Source organism: Tupaia chinensis, unplaced genomic scaffold (genome assembly GCF_000334495.1).
Source record: "Tupaia chinensis unplaced genomic scaffold, TupChi_1.0 Scaffold145814_1, whole genome shotgun sequence".
Classification (NCBI taxonomy): domain Eukaryota; kingdom Metazoa; phylum Chordata; class Mammalia; order Scandentia; family Tupaiidae; genus Tupaia; species Tupaia belangeri.
This window is the reverse complement of record NW_006205672.1, coordinates 1,855,891-1,883,738: the sequence shown is the minus strand read 5'-3', so window position 1 is coordinate 1,883,738 and position 27,848 is coordinate 1,855,891. Positions and strand designations below refer to the sequence as shown.

The window sequence follows — 27,848 nt, the reverse complement described above, 5'->3', positions numbered from 1 at the left end:
CCCTCTCCAAAAAAAAAAAAATTATTTATAGGGACCTGCAGGTGGCCTGGTGGTTAAGGGTGCTGGACTCCCACATAGCTGATCGCGGTTCAAGTCTTGGACCTGGCAGCTTGCTTTCTCACTTTCCCTTTCTCTCCCTCCTTCTTTGTCTGGTCAAAATTAAAAATAATAATAATAACAAATGGAATTAAATAAATAAATAAGCAATTGTTTAAAAAAAAAAAAGAATTATTTATAATTGGGACCAGCAGTTGGAGTAAGGGCTAAGTCACTGGACTCCCATGTAGTTGACTGCAGTTCGAATCCCAGATCAGGTGGCTGTGTGCGTGTGTGCCCAAGATCCCGAGAGGAGAATGGAGGAGAAGGGACTGCGGTGTGGCCATCCCCTCCGGGGGGTGATTTCTCGCTTTCTATCTTTCTGTCTCTGTCTTTCTGGTGAGCACACATGCCCTATAGCAAAAACCTCTCCAAAAAAAAAAAAAAGAATTATTTATGATTATTCTTCTTCTTCAGTTTTGACCAGAGAGAGACAGAGAGAAAGGGAGAGGGAGATTGAGAAAGCAAGCTGCCTGGTCTGGGACTTGAATTGCAGTCACCCATGTACGAGTCCACTGCCTTAACCACCACATCACCTGCCCCTCTTTTTCTTTATTAATATATACTAAATTCTATATATTTGTGGGGTACCTGTGATTTTGCAGTTTAAGAATAGAAAGTGTAATGATTCATTCAGGATAATTAGCATATTTACCATCTGAACCGTTAATCATTGTTGTTATTTGTTTTGAGAATATTCAAAATCCTTACAGTTGGGCCAGTCAATGGCAATGGTGGTTAAGGCACTGGATTGCACATGTCCAACTGTGCAGTTCGAGTCCTGGACTAGGCAGCTTGAGAAATACTCCAGGAACGTACGTGTGCCATCCAAAAAGAGGAGAATAGGAGAGAAGGAATTGCTGCATGGCCATCCCCCCATTGGGTGCTTTCTCACTTTTCCTCTCTTTCTCCAGTGAGTATACACATCCTCTAGCCAAAAACCAAAAAACATCCTTTTTGTTACTTTGAGAAACATGACAAATTGTTGCTATGTATGGTTTTCTCACTGTATTTTGTAACACCAGAATCTTATTTCCTTTAGTCATCATCTCTCTATTCCAGTCCCTACCATCCTTCCCAAGGCTTGTTGATTTCCTGCTAGTAACCTATAAGCCAGGAGTGAATATCCCACTGTTGTTACTCCTCTTTCACAAAATAGATCCTCAAGTTAAATTAGATTGCACAGTGAAAGTTGTGAACATTCAATACACAAAAGCATACATATGAAGGATCTTCAAAAAGTTCATGGAAAGTATATATAACCTTAAAATAGTCTATGTATGGATTTCAAATTTTTGCACCCAAATAAACCTGTACTTGAATTCCATTTTTCCATAAACTTTGTGAAAAAAATGCCAGAGGGCATATGTGCTTGCCGGAGAGCAATCCCTTCTCCTCCAATATTCTCCTTGGATTTTGAGCACGCACATACTTATGCCTGGCATGGTTTTCAAGTCACCAGGTCTGGGATTTGAACTGTGGTCAGCCATGTAGGAGTCCAGTGCCTTTACCACTACACCACTTGCTGGCCCCATTTTCTCGGTACTATATTAGAAAAATAACACAAAAACTAAAAAGTAAAAAATAAGAAAAACAAAATAGAAACACATGTTCTATTATAATATTTCCTTCATAAACCATAATGACTCATTTCATGGAATTACTTTGAAGATCATTAGCTTAGACAATAGCACTCAGAAAATAATGTGTAGCAATTCTACAAAATAATTTAGCATCTCTAGGCCTAGCTATACCCAAATAACTTAAAACAAAATGTACTGGCAATAGGGACCAGCAGTTAATGAATGTAATGGCTATGTTGCCGGACTCCCATGTAGTTGACTGCAGTTTGTGTCTCGGACCCGGTGGCTTAAAACTCATGCCGGGTGCATGTGCGTGCGTGCCCAAGATCCTGAGAGGAGAATGGAGAAGGGATTGCGGCATGAGCATCCCCCCTGGGGGGGTGATTTCTCGCTTTCTGTCTCTATGTCTCTCTCTGTCTGGTGAGCGCATGCGCCCTATAGCGAAAACCTCTAAAGTACTGGCAAAAGAGTGCTAAAAACCAGCAAATTTCTCAATTCAAAAAAAAAAAAAAAAAAAATCAAAGCACATGTGCTTTTTTCCCATGCACTACAGTTTTTAAAAAGTCTACAGTGGTGCTGGCAGGTGGCATGGTGGTTAAAGGCACTAGACTCCCACATAACTGACCATGGTTCGAGTCCCAGACCTGATGGCTTGCTTTCTCACATTCTCTCTCTCTGGTCACATTAATAATAATAATAATAATAATAAATAAAGTTAAATAAAGGAATCCTTTAAATATCTATAGTTAAAAGAAACTGCGCTAAATTATTTGTGATAAAATGCAAAGTTAGCATATTTTATTTTATGTAAATCTTTTTTTGTTGTTGTTGTTTAAGAGGTTTTTGCTATAGGGTGCATGTGCTCGCCAGAAAGAGAGAAACAGAGAGACAGAAAGCGAGAAATCATCTCCCCAGGGGGGTTGGCCACATCACAATCCCGTCTCCTTCATTCTCCTCTCCAGATATTGGGTACGCATGCATACACGCCTGGTATGAGCTTAAGCTGCCCGGTACGGGACTTAAACCATGATCGACTATGTGAGAGTCCAGCAACATAACCATTATGCCATCTGCTAGTCTCTATTTTATGTAAACCTTGATGACAGCTTTTATTTATTTTTTTTTTGAGAGGTTTTTTTTTGTTATAGGGTGCGTGCACTCGCCAGACAGACAGAGAGAGACATAGAGACAGAAAGTGAGAAATCACCCCCCAGGAGGGATGGTCACTCCGCAATCCCTTCTCCTCCATTCTCCTCTTGGGATCTTGGGCACGCACGCACACGCGCCCGGCCGTGAGTTTTATATGTTCAGTTTGAAGATTTGGTGCTCTACATGATCAGAAAAACTTCTCTGGTAACAAAACTATAGAAAGGATCCTTGAAGTACAGTCTTAGAACAAATACTTTAAATCAGCAATTACATAAAAGAGTATCTTTTATGAGGTCAAAGGCAGTATTTAAGAGCTACTAAGACCTGGTTCTTCCTTTTAACAGTATTTCCCATTACTTCCAGTATGTACTGTCGTCAAACCTTTTCTCAAACATGTTTCATGCTTTGCTGTTTTTTAGATTTATTTAATTAATTAATTAATTAAAATTTGACTAGAGAGAGAGAGAGAGAGAGAGGGAAATTCAGAAAGTAAGCTACCAGGTCCAGGACTTGAACTAGTTGGCCATCTGGGAGTCCAGTGCCCCAACCACCATGCCATCTTCTGGTCCTTCTCCATGCTTTCTTTCTGATTCAGTTCCTTTTTACTTGCTGGGTTCTTTATCCTTTTCCCTTCTTGTCTAAAGTCTACATCCTCCACCCCTTTTAAAAAAGATTTGCCAGAAGCACATGTGTTCACCAGAGAGAAAGAGATCGAGCGAGCAAAAGAGAGGAAGCAGCCCCCAGGGGGTATGTCTACGCTGCAATCCTCCTTTCCCAACTTTAGGGAGGCATGCACATACACCTGGTATGTTTCTCAGGTGGAGTGGTTGTGGGATTTGAACCACAAGGTGTGCCATGTGAGTTCCAGCCACCTTAACCACCACACCATGGGGTTGGCCCAAATTCTACTCATTCCTCAAAGGGTAGGATTCTTCTACCCATTCTTCACTGTGAAACATTAAGTGAACCTCTATTTCTCAGATGCCCCAGGGCCAGAATTATCTTTCCCTCAGCTGTACTTTCACAGAATGTTTATACTTACTTCCTTTAAAGTATTTATCATAGTCTTTCTTTTGGTATGGCTGTCTCTCAGCTGTAAACTTCTTGAGGGCAGGGATATTGTCTTCTCTAGTTTTTCTATTCTCCATAGCAACTAGCACAGTGTCTTTAACTTTGTAACTGCTTGATAAATATATACTGAAATAAATACTCAGAAATACATGTGAACATTTAAAACAAATACAAATGAAGTGACTTACAAGAGTCTTTGTACAAGGTTATATTTTAAATATAAAATTTATGAAATATAAAAATTTCTTGGAAGGTGGGAAGAAAAGTGGATGAGGGAGAGAATCATGAAATAAATGCTTAAGGGCATTTACCCTATCAGGCACTGTAAATAGGGATTATTTCTTAACCCAATACAAAAAAACTTTTAACCATAGAGGGAAACAAATAAAGGAAAATTCTTTTGAGAACTTAATTTCCCCTAGACATTAACTGGTTAAAATTCCTACCTAAAAAAGGAAAACGGTCAAAAAAAATAATCACCCCCTCCCCATAAAATAAAAAATCGAGGTTTTTCTTTTATTGGACGTTAGGAAATGTAATCTTCCATTGCTTACCTGATGTTACTCCTGGGTTACGGCTGGACGCAGACTGCAGTTTGTGCTCTATTTTAGGAGGACACCTGTTCCCCCCACCCCACCCCCCGTCCTAGTAGGTGAAAAACTTCTCAGCCACGCAGAGAGCACAAACTTCCTGATCCTTCGATGCAGAGAAGGAATAACACATCAGCTTCCTCGGGATCACTAGGCAACCTACCTTGGTGTTTCTTCATTGGGCCAATCAGAAATCACCAAGGTTGAGTTCAGCCAATCAGAGCTTACGAGGGGAGGCTCTACCCCTGCTATTGTGTTGTGATCCAGACAAACACCACCAAAAGGAGGCAGGTTTGGGTTTAACCTGACAGCTGGTCAATCCAATGAAGAAACCTTGGTGGGACAGAGGAAAGAATGCTGCGTTCCCCACCTCCATTAAGCCGACCAATCAATGCGTTCGGTGAGCTAACACGGGCTGCCAATCTCGAAAGGTTTCTGTTGGTCAATTTCAGTGTAGCAGGTGTTATTGTAGCAGTATATAATGGTACAAGTAGGTGAGATGTGTTGGGACCCAAGCCATAAAATTAGATTAAGTAAACATTTCAAATTGGTTGTTACTGACAGCCGATCATTGACTTTCCTGACGCAGAAAAACCTGATCTGCGTTAGTTTGTGGATGTTTATTTGTTTTACATTAAACAGGCAAGTACATTTCTACCACTGCATACATACCAACTTTCCTATAGCGCTTGTGGCTGACAAACCCGTGGATAATATATTTTTGAAATATGGCTGCTGAAACATAATGTTATAAATCTTCCTTTTTTAAAGCAAAGTTAGGGGGTAAAGCTGGAACTAGGTTTCAGGTTTCTCATTAAAAGTACAGTATCTTTCATACCACCATGCAAAAGTTTCAGGGAATGTGTTCAACTCTTGAAAAGTAATATCTATCAAAATGACCTCAAAACAGGTACCTGAAAGTGTTCTGTAAATAAAAATTGGAAGTCATGAAACAGGCTACATACCGAACAGTATTTTATTCATGCTGCTAAAAATGTCAGACCTTAAAAATCAGTAAAAAATATAAAAAAGTGAAGCAGTAACTTTTAAATTGTACATTATATACCATCATGTTAATACACTGAATCTAAAGATTACAGAACATTGTTTTAATAATACATTAATAAACAGCCACTTAAATGGTAAAGTTTTAACATAAGTAAAAAGGGAATTCCTACCAAGTTTAATAACAAAATAAATGTTTCAAAAATTGGCTTTGGAGGGCCTTAAAAGTTAATATATATTTAAAGAGTCAGCCAAAATGGAAGATAGATCAATACTGAGTAGATAACAGAATCAATTATGACATTTGTACTTCTGGTTTTATTCAAAAGCTCTCTTGGATTAATCTCAGATAAGCTAATCAGAGCTCCCCCACAATATGACAGTCAGCTAAGAATTTCATTTTAGTGTATGAACTGCTTAAAACTAAATATCAACTTTCAGAATTAGGGAAAACACACCTTAAAATGGTAATATAGTGTCCTTCAGTTTAATGTTGAGAACTTTGCAAATGTGAAGAAAAAATCATTCTTATATATGTTCTTTTGGTTCACTAAACTTTCTCCTTTTTGGTGCAGACTCCTGACTAGAAGATCCAAAGTGATGCAAGATCTGTCAAAAGAAAACATCTACTAAAAAATCAAAACTTTCCACTTTAAATACCTTTTTTTTTTTTAAAGAGATTTTTGCTATAAGGCACGTGCTCACCAGAGAGAGAGACAGCGAGAAAACAACTCCCAGGGGATGGCCATGCTGCAATCCCTTCTCCTCCATTCACCTCTCAGGATTTGGGGCATGTAAGCACATGTGCTCCCCACTTTAAATATCTTTAATTTTAGATTTCTTTTAATTTCTCTGAGGTTTCTTTCCTTTTTAAAACAATTATACCTAGCATACTTAGTGTAACTATTTCCTACTATGATAGGATACCTTGGTTCTTTTTTAAAACCAGGGTAAAATTTATTATTGACATATTTACATCTTCAGATGGCTGCTGAAAGAATATACCTACAAAGTATAAGCTCTACATTAGGACTGTTGTAGTAGAGAAAAGATATATTTAACATTAGTTCTCAAGATAGTCAAATATTTTGAGAGGATAAAAGAAAAAAGATTTAGGGACCAACAGTTGGCGTAATGGCTATGTCACTGGACTCCCATGTAGTCAACTATGGTTTGAGTCCCAGACCCAGTGGCTTAAACTCGTGCCGGGCACATGTGCGTGTGTGCCCAAGATCCTGAGAGGAGAATGGAGGAGAAGGGACTGCGGCATGGCCCTCACCCCTGGGGGGGTGATTCTCACTTTCTGTCTCTGTTTTTCTGGCCAGCGCATGCACAGTATTATAGCAAAAACCTCTCAAAGAAAAAAAAAAAAAAGAAGAAAAATTATTGAAATAAACTACAACTAGAAAGTCTACTTTGGCACCATGTAAAATTTAAATCACATCTTGATTTTGTATACTAATACTTAGCAGTATCTATCTAATAGATATTAAATACATCTAAATAAATGAAAGGATGAATTAGAGAATTTCTGGCAAAATTTTCTGAGGTATTGAATTTTCATTTTTCTGATAAAAATTAAACTCATTAGGAATAACAAACTGGCTTATAATTAAGCAGTAAAAACGTCAGAGTTTAATATACTGGGAAAAATGAAAGAATCTAATATATTAATGGAATGTCAGGTTATTCCATTTCTTTAAGTCATATAAATTGGAAACTGAATTAACTGTCATCTCAACTGTTTTTGCGATGACTCCTATAACGTTTGATTTTTAAAAAGTATTAAGTTTTCAGTTGTCTAGTTTTAATCTAACACTACTATAAATTCTAGTTGGAAAATATGATTACCTCAGAAATGACAAATACATTATTTGATTTCATAAAACAAGGTTCCAAATATAAAACAACTATAGTATTTAGATCAGAAAATGTTTTCTTTCTCCTGAGATGTTAGGAAGAAATGCTATATTTTAGGGAACATATGAATTTGGTAACTTATTTCTATTAATACTTTAGTCTTGGTCTCTCGAAAAACTCAGATCAAATTCGTGGTCCAATTTTAGCTCTATATAAACAAAATGGTGTGAATATTATTATTATTTTTTCTACTGCCAGAATCCATGTGTGTGTATGTGAGAGAGAGAGAAAAAGCAATCCCTAATGGGGAGTGGTCCCTCCACAATCCCTTCTCCTCCATTTCTCCTTGCTGGCAGGACTTTGGGCATACATTCACATGTGCCTGGTGTGTGCTTCAAACCACCAGGACCAGGATTTTGAGAAAAGAATTATTTAATTATTATTTTTAATTTACTATAGGGCATATGTACTCAAGAGAGAGAGAAAAAATGAGAAAGCAAGCTACCAGGTCTAGGACTCAAATCACAGTCAACCATGTGGGAATCCAGTGCTTTCACCATGCCAGGGCCAGGATTTGAACCACAATTTACCATGAGGGATCGGGTTCCTAATGCAATAAACTTAATTACTGTGTTATGAGGCCAGACTAGCCTGAATGTTTTTGCATCATCATTTTCTCAGTCTACTCATATTTTTCCTAACACTAATTTTTGTTATTTCATAAATTCCTCTAATTAGTTTGACTCATTAATGAAATTAGACAGTAGATATTTACATAGAAAAAATTATTAAACCAATATAGTGCATATTATTTCAAAATCACCTTATTTCTCAGAACAAAATAACATTTAAACAAGATTTCAGTATCGGAACTCTGAGGCATGTCCATGGATATTATAAAATCTGTCATTTTTTAAAAACAATTATATTATTTAACTTTATTTATTTATTTATTTTAATTTGACCAGAGAGGGACAAAGTGAGAAAGAGGGAGGGAAAGTGAGAAAGCAAGCCTCCAGGGACTTGAACCATGGTCGGCCATGTGGGAGTCCAGCACCCTTAACCACTATGCCACTTGCTGGCTCCTCAGATCTGTCATTTTAAATTTAATAGTTTTAACAGGATATTACTGTACTTGCCATTTTATTTAACCTATACGTTATCATCAGACTTACTGTTTTCCCAGATTCAGGTTGACCTCTCTTGCGACTTTCTTTAGAACATTTGACTGGTTGATTCTTTAGAACACTTGACTGGTTGATTTCCATTCGCCTCCAAGAGATAAATAGTTACTAATTGGTTATTGCTCAAAGAATGGCCAATAGTTGATTTTTTTAACCTTATGCAACTATATACAACTTTAAAAAAAAAGTAGCTTTATTGAGATATAATTGAGATATTGTATGCTTTGCTCACTTATGTGGGTACAATTCAGTCAGCCAAAGTATGTACACTGGGCTGTGCAACCACCACCAGAGTTGATTTTAGAACACTTTCATCACCCCTCTGAAAAACTACATATTTTTTAGCTACCATTCTCTTATCCCCACCTCTTCCCAGCAACTGTAAGATTTTCAGTCAATAGTTTTTGCAGTTTTGATTTTCATATGAATGAAATACTATAATATGTGAACTTTTGTGATTGGCTTCTTTTAATTAGCATAATATTTTCAAGGTTCATCAACGTTGTAGCATATATTGGTACTTCATTCCTGTTTAGGGCTGCATAATATTCGCTGCATAGCTATACCACACTTTATTTATCCATTTATCTGTTCATGGACTTGTAGGTTTTCCCCACCTTTGGCTATTGTAAATAATGCTGTATATGCAGTAATTAAAGTGAATACTGAAATCATGACAAATTATTAATTGTGATATTATTAGTTTTAAAAGGACATATTACTTTTCTGATGCTTAAAGTTCCTTTTTTTTCTTTAAGAGGTTTTTGCCTTAGGGCACATGTGCTCACCAGAGTGACAGACAGTAAGAGGGAAAGTGAGAAATCACACCCCACAGGGGATGACCACACTACACTCCCTTCTCCTCTACTCTCCCAGGATCTTGGGCACACACACACATGTGCCTGGTGTGAGTTTCGAGCCACTGGGTCTGGGACTTGAACTGTAATCAGCCATGTGGGAGTCTACTGACATAACTACTATGCTATCTGTTAGCCTCTACCACTGAATATTTTTTATTTCTGGTCCTTTCTTAACCATAATTCAGTTATGATTTTCAAAATTAGGAGAACTCTGCCTGAGATTGTATATCCAAAAATGTGCAATTTTAGAAATGATTTCTTGAAAGCATCTTAATGTTGTATTATTGTAAGGAAATCTTACCTAATTTTTTGTTTGTTTGTTTTTAGTGCATGGTTCTCTCTATATATACTAGTAAAGGATATGCATCCTAAATAGAAGCTAGCTGGGAAGAACATTTTGCTTCTAGAAGTAGTAATTCCTGACCTTCCTTTATCTCTTGCTCTCATTAGCATACAAGTTTGAATGCTGCCTTCGCCTTCTACCAGTTCTACCTTTCCATTGAGAATGTGAGAAAAAAAGTCGCCTACAAGTGGCACTATAATCAGTAGCATTCTAGTAAATGTTTAACAACCATTCCTACAAAAGAAACAAACCGAGTCATTTACTGATTTAGTATTGTGAATATTTCCACCATGGGGTCAGCAGGTGGTATAGTGATTAAGGACGCTGGACTCCCACATGGCCAACCAAGGTTCAAGTTCGGGACCTGGTAGCTTGTTTTCTCACTTTCTCTCTCTCACTGTCCTTCTCTGGTCAAATAAATAAGTAAAGTTAAATAAAATAATTCTTTTAATTATTTGTCCAATTTCAAGCTACCAACGTGTCACTGGATGAGGAATTGGGAAGAAATGTTTTAACATAATACTGATGGGGGACCAGCAGTTGGCATAATGGCTATGTTGCTGGACTCCCATGCAGTCAACAGCGGTTAGAATCCTGGACCTGGTGGCTTAAATTCATGCCGGGCGCGTGTATGCATGCCCAAGATTCCAAGGGAGAATGGAAGAGAAGGGATTGCGGCGTGACCATCCCCTCTGGGGGGTGATTTCTCGCTTTCTGTCTGTCTCTCTCTGTCTTTCCGGAGAGTGCACATGCCCTATAGCAAAAACCTCTCCCAACAAAAAACAAAAAACATAACACTGATGAAATGAGTTAGTTTTTCCTAACTTTGGATATAATATTTTATAGAATGATTTTTCTTAACTCCAAATCTTGGAGAGTAACTCAAAGACTAAGGGGCCAGCAGGTGGTGTGGTGGCTTAAGGCGCTGGATTCCCACACGGTCGACCATGGTTCGAGTCCTGTACCTGGCGACTGCTTTCTCGTTTCCCTTCTCTCTCTCTGTCTCTTTCTAGTCAAATTAATAATATCAAATGGAATTAAATAAATAAATAAATAAATAAATAAATAAATAAATAAATAAATAAATAAATAAATAAATAAATAAATAAATAAATAAATAAATAAATAAATAAATAAATAAATAAATAAATAAATAAATAAATAAATAAATAAATAAATAAATAAATAAATAAATAAATAAATAAATAAAAAGACTACAATCAAGCATGAATTTCTAAGGTCAGCAGATGGTGTGATGGTTAAGGAACTGGTTCCCACATGGCTGATCGCAGATCAAGTCCCGGACCTGATGGCTTGAGAAACATGCTGGGCGCATGTATGTGTGGCTGGCCAAAATCCCAAGAGGAGAATGAAGGAGAAAGGACTGCAGCATGGCCATCCCCTCTGGGTGATGATTTCTCACTTTCCCTCTCTCTGTATCTTTCTAGTGAGTGCATACACCCTATGACAAAACTCTAAAAGAAAAAAAAATTTCCATTTAGTATAAATGATACCAAAAACAGTGTTTTTTTTTTTTTTTTTTTGCTTAAGAACATGAGATTAATATTATACAAAGCATGTACAAAAGAATAATTGATGGACCAGCTGGTGGTGTAATGGTTAAGGCAGCTGGTATTCCACATGGTTGACTGGTGGATCAAGTTTGGACCTGGCTGCTTGAGAAACACACTGGGTGCATGTGTGTGCATGTCCAAAATATCCTCAGAGAAGAACAGAGGAGAAGGTGGGTGAGGCAAGGCCATCTCGCAGAGGGTGCTTTCTCTCTCTAATATTTATATATGTGTACGTATATATATGTAAATATATATTACACATACATAAAATACACACACACACACACCCATATCTCCTCTCTGGTGAGCACACATACCCTATACCAATTTTTTTTGTTGATTTTGGAGATTTTTTTTGCTATAGGGTGTGTGCACTCACCAGAGAGACAAAAAGCCAGAAATCACATAAAAAGTCCCTGAGGGGGATGGAAATGCTCCAATATCTTCTCTTCCATTCTCTTCTCAGGATTTTGGGCACACACTCACACACACCCAGTATGAGTTTTAAGTAGCCGGGTCCCGGACTTGAACTGTGGTTGACTACGTGTGAGTCCGGTGATGTAACCATTATACCATCTACTGGTCCCTGTAGTAATTTTTTTTAAAAGAGTAATTTGAAATGTCTTATTACCAGATAATTTACAGGGTAGAACATGGGTTGGGATGAGCTGATGGCATAATGGTATGTTGCTAGACTCCCACGTAGTCAACAATGGTTTGAGTCCCAGACCAGTGGCTTAAAACTCATGCCGGGCATGTGTGTGTGTATGGCCAAGATCCTGGGAGGAGATTGGAGAAGAATGGATTGCGGTGTGGCCATCCCTCCTGGGGGGTGATTTCTTGCTTTTTATCTGTCTCTCTTGTGAGCACATGCACCCTATAGCAAAAATCTCTCTAAAACAAAAAACAAAAAACAAGATAGAACATGGGAATAGTCCTGTATTCTGGGAAATTTTCTTGGGTATCAATTCTTCTCCAAGCCTTTCCTGGATTCCTATCTCTAATATACCTTTAGTAAAACTAATCATTCCTTCTTTTGTGCTTCTTAGGAGCCTATACGACTTTTATAATGGCCCCATATCATAGCTTATTTATCTCTAGTAACTAACTTTTCAGCTAAAACCAGGAACTATGTGTTATTTGAGTTTTATCTCCATTATATAATAAAGTACCTGACACAATAATTGACAATAAATAAATATTGGTCTAATGAATGAAATATTAAAATAAACTCACATATGACAAAATTGAAATGGAAAACAAGGGCCAGCAGGTGGCATGGTGGTTGGGGTACTGGATTCCTACATGGCTGACTGTGGTCTGAGTCCTGGACCTGGCGACTTGATTTCTCACTTTCCTTCTCTCTCTCTACTGGGCACACATGCCCTGTAGCAAATTTTAAAATAATAATGATGATAAATGAAATTAAATAAATAAATAATTCTTTTTTAAAATGTAAAACCAATCTAAAGAGATATTTACCGTTTTATTCTGAAAGATTTTTCCACTTCTTGTTTTGCTTTCAGACACATCAAGTTCAGATGTTTTACTGACCAACTGTTCAACCTAGAGGAGAAAATAACACAAAACTACATAACATAAAATATAATTTAATGCAATATAATCTTCATAATGATAAATGAGGTCCAAAAATTGAACCACATAAAATTTATGATCTTATTATAACAAGTTAATAAAAGCCAGTCATTTAAAAAATAATTTTTAAAAATTTGCTAATGTGTGTGTGTGCTTGCTGAAGAGAGCGAGAAAGAGGGAAAGAAGGAAGGTGAGAAAACACCCTCCAGGGAGGACCATGCCACAGTTCCCTCTCCTCCACTCTCTTCTTGGGATTTTGGGCATACAACGTACAAGGAGCCTGGCATGTTTCTCGTCGTCAAGTTCGAGACTCGAACTGCAGCACAGTCAGTCATGTGGGGTCAAGCTACCTTAACCACCACACCACCTGGCTGGGGCTAAACCCAATAATTTTTGAGTTGTTCATACTGTCATAAAAAGCACAAAAAATAAAGAGAGTCAAACTAGGCTAGTTCCATGGCCTAGTGGTTAGAGGAGCTGGATTCTCCACGGCTAATCACATGGTTTGAATACTGGCCTGGTGACTTGAAAAATACTCTGGTGTACATGCTTGGGTGCTCAAAATCTGAACAGAATGGAGAAGAGAATGCAGCATGGCCATACTCCATTAAATGGGACCTTCTCCCTCTCCCCTCTCTCTGGCTCTGTCTCTCTCTGGTAAGCACACTATGCACTACCGACCATCACTGAAATGATCCTCGCCAGGTATTATTCTTTCAGAAAATAACTTTAACCCACTCCCACTTGAAAAAGAGGCTAGGCAGAAAAAAGTGGAAAATCCATTATCAACTTCATTATTTCCAACTTCATATTATCTAAATATGCTATTTTAGGATTTCACTGTGGATGGAAACAAAATTAAACATGCTCTGCTCCAAGACAACAAGAATGTATTCTATAAATACAAAACAGGGTGAAATAAATAATTGCATAAGTTTCTATCTACCTCTAAAATTCTTAAATTTTACGAAGTCTTTGGGTTTGTTACTAAACAAATCCACCAGGAAATGCTCACAACTTTTCAACATATAATTGACTGATTTTTGTTAATAATAGACACTCTAAATACCTAATTTTATTCTGAAAGACACAGAATAATAAAATCTGAGAAATAACTACACATATAAGTAACCATCCTTAAAAAAAGCAATTAAAAGCTGTAACTATCAAGCTTATACCTGAGAATGAGAACCTGAAAGATCTGCACTTTCTTTAGATTTCATAATTTCATCTTCCTCACAAACTAAACTTGGTTCTGTGAGAAAAAAAAAAAAGTTAAACTCCTATAAAAATCAAATTGCAAATGAGTTCATTTACATCTTTGTTAAATTCTTACCTCCAAGTTCAGAAGATTCAGGATTTTTTTTCTGCTCTTCCATTTTAGTTTCAATGTCAAAATCATCCTACATAATTATGTAAAGGAAAAAAACAGCACATTTTAAAAAGAAATGAAAACAATTAGGTAGAAACATTTATGAACAAATTTGTTTTATGTAAAGGGTAAATAGAAAACTCAACTACCTTAACTTTGCCAGAAATAAAAGTGGTCCTAGCATTACTATCACAAAGTAACTTATTTATCCAAAGTATTAAATACTATTTTTCTTTTTTTTTGGAGAGGTTTTCGCTATAGGGCGCGTGCGCTCGCCAGACAGACAGAGAGAGACATAGAGACAGAAAGCAAGAAATCACCCCCCAGGGGGGATGATCACGCCACAATCCCTTCTCCTCCATTCTCCTCTCGGGATCTTGGGCACGCACGCACACGCGCCCGGCGTGAGATTTAAGCCACCTGGTCTGGGACGCGAACCGCGGTCGACTACGTGGGAGTCCAGCGACATAGCCATTACGCTAACTGCTGGTTCCCTAAAATACTATTTTTCTTTAAGAAAAACAAACAAAATAATTTCCCCCTATTTTTGCTTTAAGGATAAGTGATGGGACCAGCAGATGGCACAATGGTTATGTCACTGGATTTCCATGTATTCAACCACGGTTTGAGTCTTGGACCCAGAGGCTTAAAACATGCCGTGTGTGTGTGTGTGTGTGTGTGTGTGTGTGTGTGTGTGTGTGTGTGTGTATGTGTCTATGTATGTGTGTGTGTGCGCACCTACGATCCTGGGAGGAGAATGGAGGAGAAGAAACTGAGGTGTGGCCATCCTCTCTGGGGGTGATTTCTCACTTTGTGTCTGTCTCTCTGGCAAGTGCACGCACCCTATAGCAAAAAATGTGTGATGATTCTAAGCATTCTTAGCTCTTACTGTTGATTGTGGGCACTAAATTAAACATGTTTGCACAACAAACTACCACTTCAATAGCTCTGGAATTTCCATACATATAGGCTCAGTAATAGTATTATAGACATGGCAACAGGTTTGTCATCTATACTATAATTATTATTCCCTTAATTGACATATGTGAAAGAGATTTAAATATTTTAAGGAATGCTTCAAAAATTCCAGCCGTGGGACCAGCAGTTAGCGTAATGGCTATGTTGCTGGACTCCCATGTAGTCAACCGCAGTATGCGTCCCCGAACCCGTGGCTTTAAATCCGCCTGGCGTGTGTGCATGCGTGCCCAAGTTCCCGAGAGGAGAATGGAGGAGAAGGGATTGTGGCGTGGCCATCCCCCCTGGGGGGTGATTTCTCGCTTTCTATCTCTCTGTCTCTCTCTGTCTGTCTGGCGAGCACACGTGCCCTATAGCAAAAACCTCTCCAGAAAAAATAAATTTCCAGCCGTATTTGTTTTCTTTCTTTTTTATTTTTTTTTGCCAGAGGATGTGTGCATTCACTGGAGCAAGACAGAGAGGGAAAGTGAGAATCACCCCTCCTCCCCAGGAGCAGGGGATGGTCATGTGCAATCCCTTTTCCTCCATTCTCCTCTCAGGATCTTGAGCATGCATGCACATGCACCTGGCATGATTTTTATGGGTCACTGGGTCTGGAACCCAAACTGTGATTGGCCATGTGGGCGTCCAATGCCTTAACCGCTACAACACCTGCTGGCCCCCATATTTGTTTCTAAAGCAAAACTGTAATTTAAATTTTAGAATAAAGTTTTCTTTTTTGACTGAATTGGTTGAAAATGGATTAAATTTTCTATTTGTAAAGATGTGATCAGAGAGCCTAATTCAGAATAGTCAACCTCTGCACTTAAGTACTATGGACATAGAATAAAATGAGACAAGAGAAAACAAGAGAGGTGACATTAATGGACATAATGTTCATGCAAAAAGATTAAAGCAGTGATGACTTTCACATTTGCTGGGAATGAGGCATCAAAAAAAAAGAAAAGAAAAAGCTCCTTTATACTTTAATCTATTCATTCACATAACCAATGCTGAAAATGCCTTGACTGCAAATCTAAATGCTAGGCATAAGAAGATTTAAAAGATAAATAAGACATTTTTCCTGCCTTCCAGGAACTTCCATGCTGCTTCAGGACAGCAATTTTCCAGACCCTAGAGAAATTCAAGAACAGGCTATTCGAGAAATAGGCTACATGACTACTTAGCTAGAGGATTTAAGTAAGACTCCACTGTTAGCTAGAGGACTGCACTAGTTGAATGGTTTTAAAATTATGAGCTAGAGTCCTGTGGGTTTCCTCAGACTCCACTATGAGGATAGGTAAGGTGGTGAGTGGCTGGGCTTCCAGAACCATTCTGTTTCAATCTGAATAGCTGTGCTTTTAAGTTCTGAGTATAACATTGTTTGGACCAAGGCTTGGTTTTTCATTAAGGTCTTTTCCAACCTTGAGTTTATAACTATAATACAGCATTTATAGAAATACTAATGAGAGATATTAAAGTTACCAGAATTGAGTCAAATATCTATTACTATGATGCTTTATAATTCTCTAAGTATACTCACACTTATATAATGTTCCTGTTCATCTTCTAGATCATCTTTGTCCATCAGGATTTTTTGAAGTGGTGTTTTAAATTGTTTTGGTGACAGTATAGTTGAATCAATATTTTCCATTCGTTCTTTCTCAGTGGTCACTTTTACTTTGAAGGTGTGAAAAGGTGTTGGCACTTCTCCCACATTTAAGTACATAGGTTCTCCTTCAAATATTACCCCTTCGCAATCACCATCCTTAAAACCAGGAGGCTGGTAATCTGGTGGAGTAACTGTAAAAGAGTAGGTATAAACTGTATTATTCAAGAAAGTGAAGAAAGCATTATTATTATTATTAAATACATGTAAATTGAAATTTCAAATAGTATAGAAAGGCATAAACTGAAAAGTGCAAATCAGGCCCTGCTGTGGTGATGCAGGTGGTAGGGTGCTGCAGCACAATACTGGAGCCATATGGAAAAGTTCAGGGTTCAGATCCTGAGTCAACTAGAATGTGTCTGGTGTTTCCCCAAGCTGGCTGTCTGGAAGACTGGTAGGAGCATCACAGCATGGGAAGAACATGTCATGGGTCCCTGTGTGTGTCTTTCTCAAGAAAGAAAAAAAAATGAAAAAAATTAAAAAGGAAAAATCACCATCTTCCTATCTCCAAGTCCCCATTTTATTCAATATTAACCTTTGTTTTCTTTACTTCACTAGCTGTATGATTTCTTGCAACTATTTATCATGCCAGATTTCTTTTCCTTATTTGTCAAAAGGGGAAAATAATAGTACATAACTAATTCATAGGGTCTTTGTGAGTATTAAATGAAGTGTACAAAAATAAACTCCCACTATGCCAGCAGATGGCATAGTGGTTATACTGCTGAAGTCCCATATGACTGACCATGGTTCAAGTCTTGGACCTAGTGGCTTGAAACTCACACTGGGTGCATGTGCACGCGTGCCCAAGATCCCGGGAGGGTAATGGAGAAGGGAATTGCGGCATGACCATCTCCCCTGGGAGATAATTTCTCACTTTCCCTCTCACTGTCTCTCTTTCTACACAGAGCACATGCACCCTAGGGCAAAAACTTCTAAAAAAATTGAGGGACCAGTGAGTGGTGTAGTGGTTGGGGCACTGGATTCCCACACGGTCAACTGCAGTTCAAGTCTCTGATTTGATGGCTTGGGATTCTTGCTGGGTGCATGTGCATGTGTGCCCAGGGTCCCGAGAGGAGAACAGAGGAGAGGGGACTGCAGCATGGCCATCCCCCCCGGGGATGAATTCTTACTTTCTGTCTCTCTGGCTCTCCCTGTCTCTCTGGTGAGCACATGCACCCTATAGCAAAAATCTTTCTCAAAAAATAAAAAGAAAAATGTTCAGAACAAAGCTGGCACACAGTGAGTATCTGATAAATGTTATATTTAATATTTAATGTTATACTTACATAGGATATGGACTCAGGACCTTTCCTGTGTTGGTCTAGTTGCATTACCATTGTGTCGCTGCCTGGACCCCCCAGTTATTTTTTGTTGATATTGTTGTTTGTTTGGTTTTAGCTTTTGCTATAGGGTGTGTGCACTAGCCAAAGAGAGAAGGAAAGTGAGAAATAACCCCCAGGAGGGATGGTCATGCTGCAATCCCCTCTCTATTCTCTTGTTGGGATTTTGGTACTCATGCACACATGCGCAGTGTGTTTTTCAAGCTGCCAGGTCCAGGACAGACACAAACTGCATGGTTGGCCAGGTGGGATCTAGTGTAGCATCTTTACCATCATGCCACTTGCTGCTTCCTCCCAGCTGTTTTGAACTTAGCTCTTAGATAATTTATCAGCATTCTTTTAAATAATATTTTACACAAAATTCTATTATATAGATGCACATTATTTATTTACTTAATCCCTATAAAGTATACTGAAGTTGTTTCAATTTGTTCATTTTGGCCAATGCTATAATGAAAATCCTTATAAATATATAACCTTGCATATTTGTGCAAGCATACTGAAGACATTCTAGCTATAGAACCTTTGGATTAAGGAGAGTATGTACTTAAAAATTGTGACACTGCCTGGGCCAGCAGATGGCATAATGGTTACATCACTGGACTCCACGTAGTAGACCACAGTTCAAGTCTCACACCGGAGGCTTAAAACTCATGCTGGGTGTGTGTACATGCATGCCCAAAATCCTGAGAAAAGAATGGAGGAGAAGGAATTGTGGTGTGGTCATCCCTCCTGGGGGTGATTTCTTGCTTTCTGTCTTTCATCTCTCTCTGTCTCTGGCAAGCACACACGCCCTATAGCAAAAATCTCTCTTAAAAATTGAGACACTGCCAAACTGTTCTCTAGAAATGTTGCAACTTTATACATTTTTTCAAGAATGTATGGAAGTGCTTGCTTCTCTATAACCTTGGCAATGATGAGCTTACAAGTTTTTTGCCATAGGGTGTGTGCACTTGCTGAAGAGACAGAGACAGGGAAAATCAAGTTTTTTGTGTCTAATACTAGATACAAAATACTGATGGGGGTGAAATCACTCCCCATGAAGGATGGCCATGCTGCAATCCCTTCTCTTCCAGTGTTCTTTTGGGATTTTGAGCACACACACACACACACACAAGTGCTTGGCAGGATTTTCAGGCTACCTGGTTTGGGACTCCAATGCAGTTGGCCATGTGGGAATCCAGCACCTTAACTACATACACCACTTGCTGGCTCCAAGGTTTACAAATTTTAATGATCTCAAATAAAAAATGGTGTCACACTGTTTCATTTCTTTAATTATGAATGAGGTTAATACTTCACATAAATATGTTCTATCACCAGAGAAATACATATTTAAAAGCCTATTTCTATACATCTTTCTTTTTCAAATACTGATATTAAGTATAAATTATACAATCTCAAAAATACATTAACAATTTAGGTGCTAACAACATCTGCAATGGAAACCAAATTAAAACCAAATAATAAAAATACAAATAACAACCAAAATAGGATGGACTGCCACTAGTACCTTCATCGTAGTAAAAAAGTTTCATGGTCAAACAGACGTCATTAGGCAAAGGTCCCAGATTTTGCATTAGGATATAAATCTTGCGAATGAGGAGAATACTTGCTTTCTTGGTGTCAGCAGATGACATGCTAGATTTATTACTCTGGTTTTTACTATAAGAGAATGATACATTAATTTTTAAAGTAAAATCTGTGGCTTCTAATATAACTTCACAATTTAACTATTTGAGATTCTTGTTAACTTATAGAATTACACTGTTAAGTCTAAATTTAACATAAAATGTGTTTTAATGTCACTATGATAAAAATTTTAATATGTATTGGTAATATTAGTATTAGACACACAAAAACCTTAATTTTATACAAATAAAACTAAAGTACATTTAATAACAAGATATTTAAAGGGAAAAAATGAAGGGTTTTAATTGTATTTCTAATCATTTGCATTCGTTTTCCACAATTAAAACAGTATATAGTTAGTCACAGAATCTTTGCTTACAGCAGCTCCAAACCACCACTTCATTTTGTACAACCATACCTTGATAATTAATTGGGAACGTCTGAGAAGTTTTAGAATTAATCCTGAAGTCCAGTTATAAGGAGGAACTTCAAAAAGTATGTGAAGGGATTGGCAGATGGTGTAATGGTTATGTCACTTGGCTCCCACATAGTCAACTACGGTTCGAGTCCTGGACCCTGTGGCTTAAAACTCATGCCGGGTGCATGTGCATGCATGCCCAAAATCCCCAGGGGAGAATGGAGAAGGGACTGCAGCATGGCCATCCCCCACTAGGAGATGATTTCTCACTTTCTTTCTCTCCACACCCTACAGCAAAAATCTATTTTTAAAAACGCTCAAAACACCCTAAAAAAAACTAAAAAAAAAAAGTGTGTGGGAAAATAGAATAAAAGTACCAGTTTATGTTGTGTAAAAACAACAGAAACCCACAAAGGTTTTCCATAACATCCATTTTCCATGAGCTTTTTTTTAAGAATTATTTTTATTTAATCTTATTTATTTTAATTTGACCAGAGAGGGACAGATAGAGAGGGAGAGAGGGAAAATGAAAAAGCAAGCTGCCAGGTTCGGGACTCGAACCACAGTTGGTCATGTGGGAGTCCAGCACCCTTAACCACCATGTTCCCTGCCAGCCCCCTCCATGAGCCTTTTGAAGCCCTCCTCCATAGAGTATTATTATGAGTAAGTGATGATCTGTATTACCAAAAGAAAACTATAGAACAATACCTGATGAAATCCATAACTGGTCCATTATTCGTGTACTTGAATTTAAATTGGTAACATTCTGAAATTGTCTTAAATAGAAAACATTGCAGTTATGTAGCTGATATACAGTACTGGCAGCCAAATAGCTATATACTGCTTTTGTATGATTCCCAACATTTAGTCAAAACTTTTTTCTGCCATGTTAACCTCTGTATTTTCAAGTCCCACAGTCACTTCCGATGGTCTGGGATTTGAAGCTTCAGTGTTGAAGAGATACATATTCTTCCCCTTCATGGCAATGTATGTTATATATAATGGAAGGAACTCCTTAGTAAGCAGGTAAGGGAGGCACCATACCTCAGCAGAGTCGCTAAGCACAGGGCTTAAGTTTCTGCTATACTGTAACCATGGGCAAGACATTTAAGTCTTTTTCTCTTTTTTCATTTAGACGGGGTATCACTAGGTCATAATCCTCTTGCCTCAGCCTCACAAATTACTGGTACCATGGGCCCATGTCATCACATCCAGCTCTTTGAGACAGGGTCTTACTATGTTGTCTACACTGACTGAAAGCTTGCAGTCCTGCCTCAGCCTAGCAAGTAGCTAAGACTACAGGCATGTGCCATGGCACCAGGCTTTTTAAGCCCTCTATGTCTTGATTTCCACAGCTAAAAAACAGGATTAAGATAGTTCCTATCTCATTGGGGGCTGTGAATATTTATTAAAATGAATCATTTATACAGAGTATTTAATAAAATGCTGGACACACAGAAAACATTCAATAAATATTACTGTATCAGTAAGGTTCCTTACTTAGTGATAGAAAAAGCATATGACTATAAAACATATGAAAATAAATGTAGATTTTTATAAATAATCAATTAATATTCTGAACTAATTAGTTATCTTTGCCCAAATGATCTTTGTCCTCATGTACATATATTAAAGCATTAACTACAAACTTGAGTATCAAAGAAAAGACGCATTCCCAGCCCTCTTGAAACTGGAATACTTTTACTGCTTTCTTGATGTTTCAATGCTCACATAGGGAGGGGAATCAGTTCTCCCTTGTTTTCAATACATTTAAATCTATGACCAAGTGAAAAATTACATTATAACAGCTGTCATATAATGGTTAAGCCCCCAAATCATAAACTGGTCTTATGAGGTTTAAATTCTCATTCTACCATTGTGACTTAAACCATGAAATCGTATTCTTAGTTTTTTTTAGTCTGTAAAATGGAGAAGTAATGGTAGCTACCTCATGAAAGCTGTGGTAGATGATGCACATAACACACTGAAGATTAGAGTCTAATATAGATTATTAAAGGTCAAATTAAAATAATAATAAAATAAATAATTCTTTTAAAAATATGATTTTCCCCCCATTTCCTAGCACTTGATAGATCTTTTCCCCTTATTTCCTGTCTTCTGGTTTTTCCTGTCATTTCTTGTTCTCATTTCTCTCCTTAACTATCAAATGAACAGGTGGATCTGACTGGATTTGGAATGGATATTCAAAATTTAAGCATGAGTTTCTGACTTTCCTCAAACTCAAATACTTTCATGATTCAAGATAAAAATATATTCTAAAGGCTGGGCCCAACCCTGTGCCATGGCCAAGCCCAGAGAGCTCCTGCAGCCCTCCTGCCCCTCATCCTGTCCTGGCAGCCTTGAGAATGTGGGCGAGCTGGCTCTGAGCTGTGGTGTGTCCAGATGGGGGACCCACTGGAAGATGTGGAGTTGTAGATTGGAAACACAGAATCTTCATTAACCAAGTTTCTTGAAGCTACCTTTGCAGCATCAGCTCAACTAGAACTTGACTTTATACAGAAAATGCACATTTCCTCAGAACATGGTGGGACCTCCTGAAAGACCGTGATTCTTTGAAACCTGACAACTGGCATGGCATATGTAGTTTAAATAATCACTATGTAATAATTCATATTTCCTCGTGTGTGATATTGGACATGCACTACATACATAGGGCGATGCCCTTCAGCAGTTCTGTGAACTCAAAATGAAATTTTATTTAGTTTTTTTTTTTTTTTTAACTTTTGTTAAAGCAGAATACTAATGTTATTTTTCATGCTGGCAAGTGTTTACTTTTAAATTCTTTCTGACTTTTAAACTTCTGTAAAATCCTTTATAAAGATAACTTAATTAGTAGATTAAATTAATAGTGCCATGGTTTACCAGTAGTAAATTGGGTAGATAATGTGTTTTGCAAGAAAATGCCAAAGCTGTAGAATCTAAAGTTGTGCTTCATTTGGGGGGTCAAGGAAAATAACTTTAATAAAGGCTTCAGGTGTTTAACTCCAGCTCTCTATTAGACCAACTTCTCTAGAGCCAAGGATTGTGTTTTACTCACCTTTAAACCAGTGTTAAGATTCAGTAAATATTTGAGTAAAAGAGATGACAAGTATAGTTAAAAGCCACTTTTCTTATTTTTAGCACAAAGATTGTACTTTTCTCTCTATAAAAAGTATAAACCATGGGGGCCAGCAGGTGGCATGGTGGCTAAGGCACTGGATTCCCACATGGCTGACCATGCTCCAAGTCCCAGACCTGGAGGCTTGAGAATCATGCCAGATGCATGTGTGCACATCCTCAGAGTCCCAAGAGGAGACAGGAGGAGAAGGGATTGTAGAAATCATCCCTCCTGGGGGTGATTTGTCACTTCCCTATTTCTCTGTCTCTTTCTGATAAACTCATATGCCCTATGGCAAAAAAAGGGGGGGGATCAGAATGTCATTGAATTGAAGGAAAACATTATTTTAACATGTGAACTTTAATTTTAAAAAATATGATAAATATTAGAGCAGGTGGCACGGTGGTTAAGGTGGCTAAGGTGCTGGACTCCCACACAGCCAACTGGGCTTCAAGTCCCAGACCTCGTGGGTTGCTTTCTCACTTGCTGTCTCTTTCTGGTCAAATTAAAATAATAACAAATAACATGAAATAAATAGTTCATAATAGAAATAACATTATGGGTACTTTTGTGATTTTTGTTTGTTTGGTCAGAGGATGCGTAAGCTTGTCAGAGAGAAAAAGGAGAGGAGAAAGCACCCCCCTCCCCATGAAGACTGGTCACACTGCAGTCTCTTCTCCATCTCTCCCTCCTTTCAGGATTTTGGGCACATGCTCCTAGAACGCTTTTCAAGCTGCTGGTTCCAGGACTCTCACTGTGGGGCTGACCCTGTGGGATCTGGCTGCCTTGACCACCAGGACACAAAGCTGATCCTAAGATGCTTTTTTAAAAAAGCCTTCAGAAAACTAAAGTATTTCTAGAAAGAATGCATATTTTCATCTATTTATATCTAACTGTTCTTACATTTGATACTTTCATGTGTTTGCTGGCTTTGAAGAACCTTATCACATTTATGGTTCTGTGTTACTACTTTGGAGTTGTTAATGTAATAATTGTAAAGAAATTACTTTATTTGCAATGTACTGTATTTAAATGATGTCATTGTTTCATGTTTGACTTTAGTGACAAAGTTCTATTTTAATTTGTTCTGTGTCTTAGGTAGTTTTTTGATAATTGGGTCATGTTTCAATGACTAAGTCAACTCATTTCCTACTACATGTAACTTCTGGACATCCCTTGATACGGACTTAGCTATTTGTAGATATGGAGATATGTGCAGAACTTTATTATTTTTTTAAATTAAAAATATTTATTTTCATTTTATTTATTCATTCATTAATTTTAATTTGATGAGAGAGACTCACACACAGAGAGAGGGAAAGTGAAAAAGCAAGCCACCAGGTCCAGAACTTGAACTGTGGGCAGCCACATGGGAGTGTCCAGCACCTTAACTACCATGCCACCTGCTGGCCCAAGAACTTTATTCTAAAGCCCAACAATGAGACTATAAAAGGGGTCAGATGGACAGATAAAGCATAGTCTTTTTCAGTATATTAAGTCATAATTCTTAGTTTTTAAAATATCACATATATCTGGGCCAGCAGGTGGTGTGGTACTGAAGGGCGCCAGGACTCCCACGTGGCCGACCATGGTTTGAGTCCTGTACTTGTGGCTTACTTTCTTGCTTTCTCTGTCTCTTTCTTTCTCTCACTCTGTCCCTCTCTACCCAAATTGAAAATAAATAAATAAATAAAGTTAAGCAAAATAATTATAAAAAAATCACATACGTGTTGTGATTTCTGTACCAAAGAGGTGCTTCCTTCAGTATTAGAAAAGTATTTATTTTTCTTGTATGTCCTAGAAATTGTTATTTCCATATTTTGTAAAAATAAACTCTTATTGGGGACCAGCAGTTGGCATAAAGGCTATGTCGCTGGACTCCCATGTAGTCAACTGTAGTTCAATTCCTAGACCCGGTGGCTTAAACTCACACCAGGTGCCCGTGCATACATGCCCAAGATCCTGAGAGGAGAATGGAGGAGAAGGGATTGCGGTGTGGCAATCCTCCCGGGGGATGATTTCTTGCTTTCTGTCTCTCTGTCTCTCTCTGTCCTTCTGTCGAGCTCATGCGCCCTCTAGCAAAAACCTCTCCAAAAAAAAAAAATCCTATTAAAAGCAAAATAACAATAACAATAATAATTCTTTAATAAAAGGATATTGTGGGCCAGCAGGTGGAGAGGTGGTGGTTAAGGTGCTGGATTCCCACATGATCGACCATGGTTCAAATCCCAGACCTGGAGGCTTGTCTTCTCATTTTCCCTCTCTCTCTCTCTGTTTCTCTTTGGTAAAATTGAAGAACGATAATAAATAAATAAAATCATTTAAAAAATTAAAAGGATATTGTAAAGAACCAGAACTCAGGAGACTTAGATTTCTAACAGTTTGTAAACTTTGTGGTTTTTGGATTAGCCACATAATCTCTCTTGCAATGAGTGTATTAACCTGTTTACAGATAACAATACAAGCCCTGTATTAACCAGAAGAATTTTATGAGGTTCAAATGTGAAAATACATTGATTGGGAACCAGCAGTTAGCATAATGGCTATGTCGTTGGACTCCCACGTAGTCGACCGCGGTTCGTGTCCCGGACCCGGTGGCTTAAAACTCACGCCGGGCGCGTGTGCATGTGTGCCCAAGATCCCGGGAGGAGAATGGAGAAGAGGGGATTGCGGCGTGACCATCCCCCCTTGGGGGTGATTTCTCGCTTTCTGTCTCTATGTCTCTCTCTGTCTGTCTGGCGAGCGCATGCGCCCTATAGTGAAAAACAAAACCTCTCAAAAAAAAAAATACATTGATTAAATCACAATTAAAAACATAAGACATTATAATAATACAACCTTATGTTATTTTTAGACATTAGTGGCATTATATTTCTTTACTAACTCAAGCATACTTACCTGAGGGTCTTCTGGATTGGAATACACCTATTTAAAAATAATGTACAAATAATTTATTTAAGGCTCTATATTTGAGAAGAAGTAAATTAGATGTTTGGCCTAAAATATTAAGTAAACTCAGTAAAACAAAACAAAGAATGAAACCCCCCAAAATATTCTTTTATTACTTTTTTCTATTAAATAGACTAGTTGTTTAAATAAAATGACATAATCAATTGATAGTTTGTGTCATTTAATTAAACAATGAGTTTGACAGTATTTTTTTTTAAAAAAAGAACATGCAATTTAAAGATACTTACAGCTAGAACAACCATCCTTAGCTGAAATACAACAAGAAACAAAAATCTTAATTGAATGCTATGAAATATTATTTCATGATGGATGCTAAGAATTCTTTGTCCTGTTTCAACATGTATTCCTAATAACAAATAATCACTGTAGGAGAGAGACTTCATATAATGCCTATAAGGCAATATCTTAGATATGCTTCCCTATTCCTCAAAATATTTCTATTTGACTGACTGATGGTTGAAAGTCATATTAACAATTTATTTCATTTACTTAAGCAAATAGGACATTACTGCCACTTGCAAGAAAAATATATATTGTGAAATACACATTACACTTTAGCAATATGAGAACTGATTTTGAGGATCTTACCATCTCTTTGATGATAGGAAAACAGTCAGTAAAATAGGTAAATCAGATACATTCCAATAGTGTTAAATGCCAGAGTGTTCAGGGCTCTACACACTTTATAAAGGGATATCACAGGAACATTACATTCACACAATTGACCTGCCAGAAACAAGTCATCCTTGATTCTGATTTTTGTTTTTTTAAAGAGAGATTTTTGGTTATAGAGCACGTGTGGTCACTGAAGAGAGCCAGAAAGTGAGAAATCACCCCCAGGGGAACAGCCACACAGCAATCCCTTCTCCTCTGGGGATTATGGGCATGCACACATGTGCCCAGCATGAGTTTCAAGCTGCTGGGTCCGGAACTCGAAACCCTTCAGCCATGTGGGAGTCTAGTGCATTAACCATTATGCCACCTACTAGCCCCCCAATATTTTCCTGATACTCCACGACCAGTTTATTATCAGTTCTACTACCAAATCTTTCCTGAATCTACTCTGCTATTTTGGTCTAAGCCTCCATTATTTCTCACCAGTACTACAATGACAAAGTACTGTTTTCCTTATTTCCAACCTTCTTATTCTATTGTATGTTCTCTAAATAGAGGCACAGTGATTTTTTTTTTTAAGAGAGATTTTTGCTATAGGAATGTACACTCCCCAGAGAGACAGAAAGTGAAAAATCACCCCCTGGGGGAATGGTCATGCCGCAATCCCTTCTCCTCCAATTCTCCTCTTGGGATTTGGGCATGCACACACACGTACCCGGCATGAATTTTTTATTTATTTTTGGAGAGAACGATATTAAATTATATTATAGCACGGCAGCATCACATCACACTTAAAGTGTGACATATGGAATTAGAACATCATGGAAGGATAATTAGATTTTTTTA

At 37.8% G+C, this 27,848-nt stretch overlaps 2 protein-coding genes across 3 annotated transcripts in view; both read right to left on the bottom strand.

Annotated features, from left to right (window-relative positions):
- GOLPH3L (golgi phosphoprotein 3 like) overlaps nucleotides 1–4,661 on the bottom strand; it is a 47,054-nt gene extending 42,393 nt beyond the window's left edge. The window contains exon 1 of one of the 2 annotated variants that reach the window (XM_006168457.3): nucleotides 4,454–4,661. Coding sequence is in view for 1 of the 2 variants with exons in the window: in XM_006168456.3 (XP_006168518.1) it covers nucleotides 3,871–3,891 (21 nt within the window). In the remaining variant the exon portion in view is untranslated. Of the gene's footprint in view, nucleotides 1–3,870; nucleotides 3,981–4,453 lie in introns of those variants that run through there. The other variant, XM_006168456.3, reaches the window with a different exon arrangement.
- An 875-nt stretch (nucleotides 4,662–5,536) lies between these two features.
- The window catches only part of HORMAD1 (HORMA domain containing 1), a 36,844-nt gene continuing 14,532 nt past the window's right edge, over nucleotides 5,537–27,848 (bottom strand). Inside the window, 11 exon segments of the mRNA XM_006172205.2 lie at nucleotides 5,537–6,103; nucleotides 8,530–8,591; nucleotides 8,593–8,626; nucleotides 12,798–12,881; nucleotides 14,090–14,166; nucleotides 14,248–14,314; nucleotides 16,781–17,040; nucleotides 19,763–19,914; nucleotides 21,008–21,075; nucleotides 26,316–26,342; nucleotides 26,615–26,635. Of these exon segments, the coding sequence (XP_006172267.1) occupies nucleotides 6,023–6,103; nucleotides 8,530–8,591; nucleotides 8,593–8,626; nucleotides 12,798–12,881; nucleotides 14,090–14,166; nucleotides 14,248–14,314; nucleotides 16,781–17,040; nucleotides 19,763–19,914; nucleotides 21,008–21,075; nucleotides 26,316–26,342; nucleotides 26,615–26,635 (933 nt within the window). The 3' untranslated portion in view covers nucleotides 5,537–6,022.